The sequence below is a fragment of the Haliotis asinina genome, chromosome 8 (assembly GCF_037392515.1).
Source record: "Haliotis asinina isolate JCU_RB_2024 chromosome 8, JCU_Hal_asi_v2, whole genome shotgun sequence".
Lineage (NCBI taxonomy): Eukaryota > Metazoa > Mollusca > Gastropoda > Lepetellida > Haliotidae > Haliotis > Haliotis asinina.
Window position 1 is genome coordinate 23791021 of NC_090287.1, and position 12610 is coordinate 23803630.

A 12610-nucleotide genomic window follows, 5' to 3' on the forward strand; every position below is an offset into this window, starting at 1 on the left:
TAGGCTACCCCACCACCCCGTACTATGCATGAGTGGGTGAGTGAGTTTAGTTTTACGCCGCACTCAGCAATAATCCAGCTATATGGCGGCGGTCTATAAATAATCGAGTCTGGACCAGACAATCAAGTGATCACCAGCATGAGCATCGATTTGCGCAACTGGGAACCGATGACAAGGGGCTTTATTCTGTAATAATTGGTAACAATCGGGACTACCTCGACGTACTCTGAGTACCCCCTGACAATTGTGAATACTTCCTTCTAAAACATGTGTTGTGCCAATTTATTGTATATCGGTGAACCTGAAGTAATTATCTAGACATCGCCGCCAAAAGGGTTAAATGCAAACAATAAAAAAGCAGTAGTTTAAGTTACACACATCTAAGCAATTGGCGATCCTGAAGGCCCAAGTCATATAACCCGTTCACAAAGAGAGAAGGAGAATCATGTTGAACCGAACCCTGGTCGTCACTGTGATGAGCGACAAAAGGACTAGATCTATTGTTGACTCAAATAGCGTCGTGCCACTCGTACGTAATGACCGCACTGATCCAGTGCGTCTAAATTCAAATACACGCGTACTTCCTGGCCCAACAGGTTGTCTGTGGAGCACGGCGATTCACGCAACGTGCCAGCTTCAAAGACCCACCTGGATAGGTTGTGAAACAGTTGAAAGATGCACAGCAATATTTGTTATACTGAGTTTAGTTTTAAGCGGCTTTTAGCAGTATTCCAGCACTATCACGGCATGGGGACACAAGAAATGGGCTTCGCATATATACTGAGTAAAAAAAGAAACTTCACATTCTTTCTTCAGGGCACTATAAATGAACAAGAGATGGTAAGGTGGTTAAAATGTAATTATTGCATTGCTGAGATCTGTGTGATGTACTCGACACACTGACAGAGCCACAATCAGTTCCATTAGGCTACACCGCCGTTCCAAAACATGGGTATACAGAATGTTAAGTCACAAGAATAAAAATCGAATGGAGATTGGCTGCCAGCAACCGATTTCGAATGGTCTGTGAGGACAGTCGACCTCTAAACATCTCAGCCTTAGTTCGTGTAGCCGGTAGAAATCTGTCACGTAAGTGACGTAGGACGATTTGACGGTCTTCTGCTCGTAACGTCACACCCGACTATCAGAAGTGGTGCCAGTTTATTGCAGACGACCTAGCAAGTCATACACAGTACGACGGCTGCATCCCAATGCCCTTGCGACGTCAATAACTGATTTTCTCGCTTACAACATGCCAACAGCACGCTCACGTTGCACATTTGACAATCGTGGCATTTAAAGTACTGTTAGAAATGTGGTTTAAAAGTTTAAACGCGTGCAAATGCAGAATACTTCGATGCGAGGATCGTGTGATCGACTGCACGTACAAATCCTGATTTGGTTCTACCGTTATTTGCACGACGAATGGATGGGTTTCAGTGGGTTTTGCTAACGTTTTTCTTGAGTCGTAAGATAGGGATCCATTTCAGATTCATAGATGTATCATTAGAGAAAAATTATGCATTATTTTTAAAAATTATATTTTGTGAAGTTTCTTTTTTGACTCAGTATATTAATAATACGTGCATATGGATCATTCTGAAACATGGACATTGTTAAACTTCATATTACACATACTCGATTAGCTATTACAAATACGTTTGAAACACTGATATCACCAGTGTAATCAGGACTTGTACGTTTTATTATTATTTTAAAACTTGTGCATCAACTTTTTGGCAAGATCTTACGCTATGTCTCTGTTTGGTATACATGAATAGAACTTTCGTTCATTTTAGAAAGTCTGAAAAATACCACTAAATTCAAGAAAACATACATTTTTTTCAGATAATTATCAATATTCGTGATCCGCCATTTACACTTCTTTTCGGAATAGCAAGTGTATATGTGGGACGAGCTATGAATGCTTCTATATAATTACATTCTGTACTGTCCGTGAAAGGGTTAATATTGCATATATTTTCTATAACTGCCACCTACTTCTGTTGTGACGCAGTATTTTGAATACCTTTTGCTCACTGCATATCCAAAACAGGTCCCCTACTCTCCGACCTCCTCCGGGTTCATGGACGACAAAAAAATCAAACACTGACAGTTGTTTATTTTCAGTATGGTCCCCTGAGCAAAGGATTTTACAGTCTGTTCATTCACCCTTGTTTTAGGCATGGGATATCAGTAATGTACGGACTCAAGAGAGAGATTTATGTGCACTATTTGTTCCATTCAGAATTACATGTATGGTGTGACAACGCATACATGAACACCTGGACACAGACACACAAACATGCGTGCATGTCGAGTTGCACGTACACAGACGCATCAAACGCTCACGAGTATAGTACATTGCATACCTCATTATACTTACAAGATCACGTTCCTGATGCATGGAGTGTACACCGACTGGGAAAGAGCTTCAGTAGTATGTGGCGTGCTTAAAGAATGAAGCACGCGGGATAAGTCACATCATGGTAGCTGATTAAATAGAGATTTGAGTACTGTGTCAAGATGCTTTGTTATTGAAACACATATTAATATGTGACATTGTGAGATGTTTTTAACTTCGCATCTATGTAATGAGTGAGTACGTTTAGTTTTATGCCGCATCCAGCGATATTCCAGCTATAGGGTGACGGTCTGTCAATAATCGAGTCTGGGTCAGGCAATCCAGTGATTAACATCATGAGCATCGATCTACGCAAATGGGATACGGTGACGAGTCAACCAAGTCAGCGAGTCTGACCACCTTATCACGAGCATGGGTTGCTGATGGCGAATATTCTAACCCGAACCTTAACGGGTCCGCAACTATACAAAGTGATAGCAGTGCATAAATATGGTATAACATACATGCATTTAATTTAGTAAAACAAATATATATCACGGAATTCTCAACACTTATGCTATTCGAAAAGTGAAGATGTCGGTTAGAATCCATCTTCAGTATATCGGGTGTACCCGGGTGTAAAAGCCTCATGCTATTCGAAATGTGAAGAAGTCGGTTAAAATCCATCTTCAGTAACTCATGCTCAAGATGCCACTCACTGTGACGTGATCGGGTGGTCAGACTCGCTGACTTGGTTGACTCGTGTCATCGTATCCCACAAGTACTTAGATTGATGCTCATGCTGTGGATACCTGGATTGCCTGGTTTAGACTGGATTATTTACAGAATACCGCCATATATGTCAGATATAGCTGGCTAGATCCATTATCAACACTGGAAAACAATACTGTTTTATGTACGAACAGTTGATGTGAACATGCACGCCTGAATTCACGTGTTTATCGTTTCGTTAAACCTGTGTTGTATATACTGAGCCTTTTTCAAGCAAAATGTCTAGTATATTCTCATAACGGTTTGAATTTCTGCATTATGCATAAGGTCCTTCATAGTTCTGAACACATTTACGACGTGGAAGAGAGTTTACGTACGCTTCAGAAGACTCGATCAGTCTAAGTACACTTGGACTCAGTATTATTCGATACACTGCTATGTGAGTTTAATAAAAGCTAGCAGATGTAAAGCTGTGTAACGAATAATATTGAGCCTAAGTTTATGGAGAAATAGCAGGAGCTTATATTAAAGTAAATGCTTCCCTACCCCGCCACATGAGGGTTTGACAAACGAACACGGGACTCCAGCGTATGGAGTGAAAGCCTTAACGCTACCACACCTACCCGCGACTTGTACATGTGAATACCCTGATAACCGAGCTATGGGATACCTGATTAAGACTATGAAGATCCTAACGTTAAATGATGAAATGCTGTGATGGACAATGGTTGGGCAAATGATGCACACTGCATGAGGGACAGTCGGGCAGCCTGAAGATCATCTTTCTGTACACACAATGAGCCCTCAGCATATCAGCAAATAAACAGCCAATCGGAAGTCGTCGTTACCCTTGACTGCACATGCCGGGTCATTTTAAATACGGGAGTATATTTTTCAAATAAAATAGTTATACATTTCACCATTATTTATTTCGGGCATGAAAACAGATGACATAATATCAGAGGCCACGCGTCTGTACGTGATCTCTGCAGAAATTCATAATTGCAGTGGGCGGTGGGGCATCAGTATTTTCGTCTTTGAAGTTTTGACACTCATCATTGGAAAGCTATCTTACCAGTTTCGTCTTTACCAAATGCTGACATGATCAAATTAATTAAAAATATCTTCAGTAATTGACATGAATAATCGCTTGCGCGTTGTTTCATCATAACATCGTGGGAAAACATATGTTGATGACGAAATGAACGTGCAATGAACAACATTATCTTTATCCATATGCAACGACAGTCGCCGGTGTATATGTACAAGCATATCGCGAGCGCTGTTTCCGGAAATACCCGAACTTTGCAAACGTTTTCATCACTTCCGGTGCCCGTAACTTTAAGAAGTTAGTATTCGATACTGCACTTACAAATCCCGCTGATTGGGGCATGATGGCACTCAAGGTGGTTATAAGCAAAGACAAGCCAGCTGCAGGTAACTGACATACTCCTTTCGGTTGAATCATTGGTTAGCCCTGCATGAACCGGCGAGATGTCATCCAAATGGGCACGTGGTCTTTCATGTCAAACTATTGTTCAGTTTTCGATCACAATATCTTTTCACTTATCGAGGATAATAGACATACACGATTTGTATGTGTAATAGTCCATTCGGTTGAGTACCCTCGTTCTCTAAATAATGATATAATCGGACGGGTAAACAGGGCGAAGATAGCTAACCAGGACATTATTTTCAAGTTGTAAGAATTGGTTGATTCGTTTTTGGGTTGTATGTTATAGCTAGCCATCTTTAATTGAAGATGAGTAGACAGTTGCCAAATATGGACTACACGTGCACAATTAAAGTCATAAACATAATGCAGGGATTTTTGGGCAGCCAAAATATCAACCTTACAGCATGGTTGATGAAACAATACAGCATAGCTGGCATTTGTGCCACAATAGCAGAGGCTTACCTGTACAGCAGACCTGTTGAGAGTGTTGCTACAGCACTGACACTGACAGTTTTGAATCAGATGATATGTGACCTGGGGTCTCTTTACTTGTTTTGGTGCAGGTTGAGGTGAGGGGGGAGGTGAGTGAAGAGTGGTGTTACCAACTGCATCATGGATCATGCACAGCCGCCATAATTATTGTTTCATAAGACAGTCTTAACAAAAATGCACTCATTCCATTCCCTTTACCATGAAATTGAATGTCATTGAAGTATATGCTTATTTGTAGGACGGTGGGTTTAGCCAAGTGGTTATTAAAGCTTTCGCTCGTTAAGACAAAGATCATGGGCACATTGAGTAAAGTCCATTTCAGGTTCCCCTAATATGATGTTGCTCAGTTAATACCAAAAGTAAGGTGAAACCCAACATGCTCACTAAATCACTCGCTGCAGGGGCTGGTTAGATGTAATACTTGCCAGTGCAGACCAATACTTACTTTGCCCACCAAGCAACTTCATGTACATGTCTAAGTTTTAACTGGGCTATCACGCAAGTGAAGTTGAAAATCTGGCAGAGGGGTTAAAAAATCCCTTTGCCAGACACCCAGGCCAAGTCAGTTTTCATTTCGTGCTATCAAATAATGGTATCTTTATTGTCCTACATGGGCTACTAGATGAGTTTTGGTTGAGATTTCATATCTGCTCAAGACCCGTGAAGGTCCCAGGGTAGAATAGGCCTTCAGGAACCCATGCTTGCCATAAAAGGTGACTATGCTTGTCGTAAGAGGCGACTAACGGGATCGGGTGGTCAGACTAGCTGACTTGGTTGACACATGTCATCGGTTCCCCATTGCGCAGATCGATGCTCATGTTGTTGATCACTGGATTGTCTGGTCCAGACTCGATTATTTACAGACCGTCGCCATATAACTGGAATATTGCTAAGTGCGACGTAAAACTAAACTCACTCACTCACTCATATCTGCTCAAAATGTAGCTATTGAATTTAACAATGACCATATTAAAAGTAGAGTTATCTTTCTTTGTTATTTATCACTTTTCAGTAAGTTGTCCATTAAACATTAACATCAGCTACTACCATGTTGATTTATTCTTTCATAATTACATCAAAATGGTTGTCATGAAAATAAGTGGAAAATTAGTCAGGACAAGTTACTTAAAATCACTTGCCCAGTAGCAAGTGGGTTTTGAAAAAAAATATGAACCCCTGTGGCAATGTTGAAAATACCTCATCTCAGTCAGTCGGCCATTCAGGCAGATATTTCGAACATTGCTTTAAGGTGATTAAAGGGACACTGATTCAGCGATCTCTGCTGCATTCATAACATTGAGTATTTACTCCAGACATGTGAAATGCTAAATGCTTTTTTTTCGGTATTATTAGTAGTAACCATAGCTTTACTATAATTGAGAAAAGATGGTCCATGGCTCAGTCTCCAGACATGTCATACCAAACAACATGAAAAGATGGGATTGTGTTTTGCCCTAGCACTTGACAGTTAGGGAATATTGCAAGACCTGGTTATCAGCATTGCGAATGGAGTATCCATGTTGACCCGCAGCATTATCTCCCACTGTGCTATCACTATAAAACGAACAATCTTCTTGACAAATACAAACACACATAGTAAATATATGACTTAAACTGGTTCAATAGTGCTATCTCTCTGAGATGCTCCTTGATGCACCCATTCATGCTGAGTTTCAGACGGGGACAAACAAATACTGTATTTTATATTTTATGATCTTTGGTATGACGCAGCCGGGGATTGAACCCACGACCTTCCACTCTCTGTGATCTTCAATAATCCTTGCTTGATGTAAGAGGTGACTATGTGATTGATGTTCATGTTGTTGATCTCTGGATTGTCTTGCCTAGACTTGGGTATCTACAGACCGCCACTATATAACTGGAATATTGCTGAGTGTGGCATTACACAACCAACCAACCATTTGTACGTCAGCCCTTAGTCAGCACAAACCCTTCTTTGGCACTGGGTCATCAAGGTCATTTTTAGCACTGTGCAGTAAACTGGCCGAGTCAGCAAGTCTGATATTGTGACCAGCCCCATGATGCTGGGAACATGTCATCTTTCAGCTGGTTCAGTGACACAGGGCACCTGTTTGTCAGGGTGCAACATGCACTGTAGCAGATTAAACTTTGCATGTGCCTCTGAAGTTTTAGCTGACTAAACTTGAGCATAGTTCGTGAAATAGTCCACCTTGGCTCCACATTCATACCATCTAAGTATTAAAATTACTTTCATTTTACATCATGTCTTTTGTATACCTTACCATTGTTGCAGATAATTCATCTCCGCAATATAAGCATATAATTTTAAAGTGAAACATGTGCAGCCAGTTTATCTGTTGTGCAGTCAGTTATCTATCCCGAACTTACTTGTTGCTGCACAGTGAAAAAAAACCCTAGGATTTATTCAGTTGACTGTTATGTGCTTATATCAGATGTACCTCTCATCTTTGTTTGTGGGTCAAGGTAAATCCCTAAACTATGCTTTCTGTCATTTCAGCTGCAATCCTTGCTGTTGAGTATTTGAAGGCAAAGGGTGAAGACGTAAACTGGGAGTTCGGTTCATCCAACAGCCTCACAGTCAACAAGTAAGTTGTACTTGTATCAGTCTGTACTTGTATCACTGATACAAGCAAGTCTGTTTGCTTGTATCAGTGTTAATTTAAAGGCAGTATTATTAATAAGTTACAAGAAGTATGTGAGTTGGTCATTACTTATGCTATCATCCTCTAGTTTCTCTGACCCATATGTGACAGTTTGCCATCAACTGACATAAACTTAATTTAACACTGCACCAGCTACATGACGATGCTCTATAAACTATCTGGACCAGGCAATTCAGTGATTGATATTATGAACAGTGATCTATGCAGTTGGTTTGCTGTGACATGCACCAACTGCATCAGGAAGAATGTTTGTCTCTTAATGATAAGTGTGGTTTGCTGATGACAAGTTCTCATGACAGTTTTCAGATGTATTTGTAGCTTTGATAGTGCTGTGGCATCAAGCCATGCTTGCTCACTCACTCACTCATCTGTCACAGAAAAACATCAAGTGAAATATTATAAATGTTTCTTTTGTTTCCAGAGATGTGAATTTCACATTCTGCCCCTCTATTTGCCGCTATCTGGCCAGGGCTTTCCCTGCTGCTGGACTCCAAGGGACAGCTGTTCTGGAGAAAACTGAGGTAGGATTTCTTTTGAATTCATAAAGTTTATACTCTTTACAGTGACTGACTTATTTTAATGTTCTATTGACATTACTTCAGTTGTATTGCAACAGTGTAATAGTTCTAGTGATCATGATTTGCCAACATGGTGATCATCAAAACACAATCATCCTCCTTTGCGCTGCGGCATCACAGCGGGGTGGGGCTTGGATTTTACAGATTGATGTTTACCGTACGATGAGACTGGTGCACATTCAGAAAGTGACATGACATGACAGTATTAGATGATGTTTTTGGTAACTTATTAACTTAATACAGCAGCAGATGACTGAATGCGGAAGCAAACACGAGAGTATGGAAGTAAACATGAGAATGCGGAAGTAAATGTGATCGAAGCAAGAGAATGATTTTGATAACCGCAATTAGTGTCAATAACTAAGAGTAATTATTCTACTGGCAATACAATGCTCCTATCTGTTTTCTCAATTCTGCACATAATGCATTTGAAGATTTGCAATAACTGTTCAGACTTGAGTACAGCAGTTTAAGTAGAAATGCCAGTGTCAAGATTAACAGAGTTTCACTGCATCGTTGTTACTGATGACGTGTTGTTTATTCAGGTTGACCACTGGATACAGTTTGCTGGAGGTCAGCTGTCTTGTGCATCAGATTTCGCGGATGCCATCCAGTACCTTGACAACGTCCTCGGCTCCATCACCTTCTTGGTCGGCCATGACTTTACCATCGCTGACTTCATTGTGTGGGAGACCCTGCAGAGTAAGATTTTTTTTTCTCTTAGATGTCTGTGGTCATACATGATTCATCAGCTTTTTAAATTACAAAATATACTTTTTTAATTATTTTTTAATTATCTGGTATCTTATGGTGGCCCGGTGTATCATTTTGGACTCAGATCCACAAAGTACAGTCATCCCTCGCCATGGCGCGGGTGTGTGTTGCATCATAGCAAACATTGTAAGTACTTGTCGTAACTCGACTGATAGCATGTCTTGTCTTTCATAAGTTACTACTTTCGATGTTGGTATGATCATTACTGAGAAAACCCTGCATGTTTTAAGTATCTGTAATGGATATGTATGATAAACACTGTGGTTGCCATCCGCACTGAATTTCACTAGTTTACGCAAATAACAGGATTGGGAGGTAAGGCTCACTCACTTGGTTGACATGTCATGTCCCAATTCCATAGATTGATATTCATGCTGTTGATGACTTTATTGTCTGGTTCAGGCTTGATTATTTACAGATTGCCACCATTTAGCTTGAATATCGCTGGGTGTGGCAACCAACAAACCAATTTTGGACTAACCTCTGACAAAGCAGCCATGTAGTCTGTATTCCATGATCTGTTTCCCCCGTTGCTTACAGCTGATCCAACCAAAGATGTCAGAAACTTACTGCCAAGATAATCCAATCAGTTCAAAATGGTGGTTCAGTAGCCGAATGGTTAAAGCATTTACTTATCACAAATAAGACCCAAGTTCATTTCTCAACCTGGGTACAGTTGCAGTGCAGTTATAACCCAACAGGCACTTTTGAAAGCTTTTATCATGGGTTTGAATACAAGTTTGCTCTATTAATGTTTGAAGGCTTGTCAGCATAAAACCCATTTCTCAAAAATGGGAGAATGTTGTCATAACAGCATTAAACCTGACTAACTCTCTACCTTTGACATGGCAAGTTAGATTCCCATATGGGTACAATTTATGAAGCCCATTTCTAGTGTCTCCCGCCATGATATTGCTGGAATATTGCAATAATGTCATTAAATTAGACTCGCTCACTCACTATGCCTTTTAACAAATAACTTTTCGCTAGAGGGTTGTATTAATTTGATTCAGCCAATGGCCAGTGGCTGTCTTTGTTGGAGAAAGGGAATGCGCCTCCACATGCCAAGCGTTACTTCAACTTCCTGTCATCAGAGGCCATATTTGCATCGACAATTACCAAGTTGCCAAAAGTGGAGATCAAAGGAGATAAGCGAGGAGATGGAGTTGTAAGTTCACTGCTATCACAAAGATATAGCACTCTCCATGCAATAGTGAAATAAGTTTTGTAAAATGTTGGTAGTATCATAGTGTTTTTTAATTAGCAGAAGATAGATCTGTTGCCCAAAAGTTAGAGTTAGTTCTGTATCAAATCGTGGTTGTTATCTACCAAGCTTTAGTTAGTTATTATTGTCCAAAATTCCTTTCGTTTCATTGAAGAAATAGAGTAATCTTTGGGTTTAAGTTGTAATGCATTTCATCTCAGCCCTATTTCAGTGTGAAAGAAGCATTTACTGTAGCCCTTGATTGGGTTTCAGATGAAGAAAGAGGAAGGAAAGTATGTAGATCTGCCTGGTGCAGAGATGGGGAAAGTAGTCGTCAGATTCCCCCCTGAGGCAAGTGGGTATGTTGAGGCAATTCTCTTTTAGATGTTTGTTAAAATATATCAATGTTGCTGTTTACTGTTTCCTGACAATGAAGTGTTGGGATGTCACAATGATGCCACCAATTACTAACCAAGATGTCATAATGCCTTCATTGTCTCACACCGATGCCGTGGTTACCTGGCAATGATTCCTCTGTTACCTAACAATGAGGCCACTGTTGCCTAACACTGATGCCTGTTTAACCTGACAGTGAGGCCACTGTTACCTGGCAGTGATGCCTCTGTAATCTAACAATGAGGCCACTGTTACCTGACAGTGAGGCCACTGTTACCTGACAATGATGCCACTGTTACCTGTGATTTATTTGACAAAGATGTACCCTGACAATGAGACTTTGGAACCAAACATTGAAATAACCTGGCAGTGATGCTAGCTTTGATAATATGGAAGTGTTATCCTCAGTGTCATCTGAGAAAACTGTTGTCTCGTGTTGACCCAAATGAGTTGTCTGTGTGTTGTCAGATACCTGCATGTCGGTCACGCCAAGGCAGCTCTGCTGAACCAGTACTACGCTGAGGCCTTCAAGGGTAAACTCATCATGAGATTTGACGACACAAACCCAGCCAAAGAGAATAAGGAGTATGAAAAGGTACGGCCCATAGAAATTACTTAGACTACAAACACACACACAGAACGCACTCTACAGTATTACCAGCATGCTGCTGTGTGTTTTGCAAGTGACACATATCACAGTATTTCTTCTCCATTAAGAAAAGAGAAAGTATAGAGTTGTTTAACCAAAGATATACGCAGGAATTCATACGCAAATGGTGTTTCCTTCGAAATTAATATACAAAGGGACATAAATCCTGCAGTGACTGTTTCTCACTTCACGTTGATATCCCCCATGTATCAATGACCACTAAATGACTGGCAATGGTCGCTTTGAATGTTTATGTAAGTATTATGAAGAGAGGGTCTGGTAAGTGGTCCCTGGGATCACTTTGTAATATTGTCACTTGAAATATATGAAATACCTTGCAGCATGATCATTCTGCTGAAGATGCTGAAGACCAATGTTGGTTTCCCCACATGAGTGCAATGCATGAAGTTCATTTCGGCTGTCATAGTGGCATGGTGGGCTTATTGCTAAACATTGTGTGAAAACACACCTTTGAGTGGCATTTTAGAAGTTGTGAAGTACAATGCTGGACAAACTTTATGGATAACAAGTTCTTTTATTCGTGTGTGAGACCTTTCGATACAGATTCTTGTTCTGTTGTCATGCAGCTTGACAACAGTACAAGAATTTGCTGTTATGTGTAAAGGTTGTTCTGAATTGCATGAAACACAACTTGCTGATTGTCTGACTGACTCACTCACCGTAAATTCATGTGAGACATGTTACATGAATCACTGTTTATTCCATCATCGACATGTCTGTGGCCATGGCTGCTGACGAGCTCTTCTAAATGGGGTTAACCCAATCTTTCCTTAATGATGGTGAAGACAACTCTCTGATCTGTGTTGTCAGGTTATTCTGGAGGACCTGAAAATGCTTGGGGTCAAGTATGACATATTTAGTCACTCTTCCGACCACTTCGACCGTCTGATGAGCCTTTGTGAGAAGCTGATCCGTGACCAGAAGGCGTACGTGGATGACACCGACCCAGAGACTATGAAGAAGGAGAGAGAAGAAAGAAAGGAATCCAAGAACAGGAACAACAGTAAGTACAAAGTATGGTGATAGATAGTGACTTAATGTGATATGACATTGCTTTTAGCAATATTCCAGCCATAAGGGGGCAAGAACTCCAGAAATGTGCTTCACTCCTGGGGGATCAAACCCCGTTCTTTGGTGTGATGAGGAAACACTAACTGTTGGTCTTTGCTACTGCCTCACAAAAAGAACATGGTATTGCTAGGGTTGGACTTAATGGCAATATGGCCTCCTATGACCATGATAATCTAGAAAGTGGAAAATTGATACTCTATGCACTCAAATGATTGGCCATTTGGAAA

The 12610-nt window shown here is 40.6% G+C and overlaps 1 protein-coding gene across 1 annotated transcript in view; it reads left to right on the plus strand.

The window, feature by feature from the left end:
- The first annotated feature begins 4383 nt into the window (after window positions 1–4383).
- The window catches only part of LOC137293397 (bifunctional glutamate/proline--tRNA ligase-like), a 41798-nt gene continuing 33571 nt past the window's right edge, over window positions 4384–12610 (plus strand). The window contains exons 1-8 of the mRNA XM_067823914.1: window positions 4384–4513; window positions 7525–7612; window positions 8112–8211; window positions 8814–8970; window positions 10056–10210; window positions 10520–10605; window positions 11111–11237; window positions 12123–12315. Coding sequence (XP_067680015.1) covers window positions 4468–4513; window positions 7525–7612; window positions 8112–8211; window positions 8814–8970; window positions 10056–10210; window positions 10520–10605; window positions 11111–11237; window positions 12123–12315 — 952 coding nt within the window. The 5' untranslated portion in view covers window positions 4384–4467. The remainder of the gene's footprint in view (window positions 4514–7524; window positions 7613–8111; window positions 8212–8813; window positions 8971–10055; window positions 10211–10519; window positions 10606–11110; window positions 11238–12122; window positions 12316–12610) is intronic.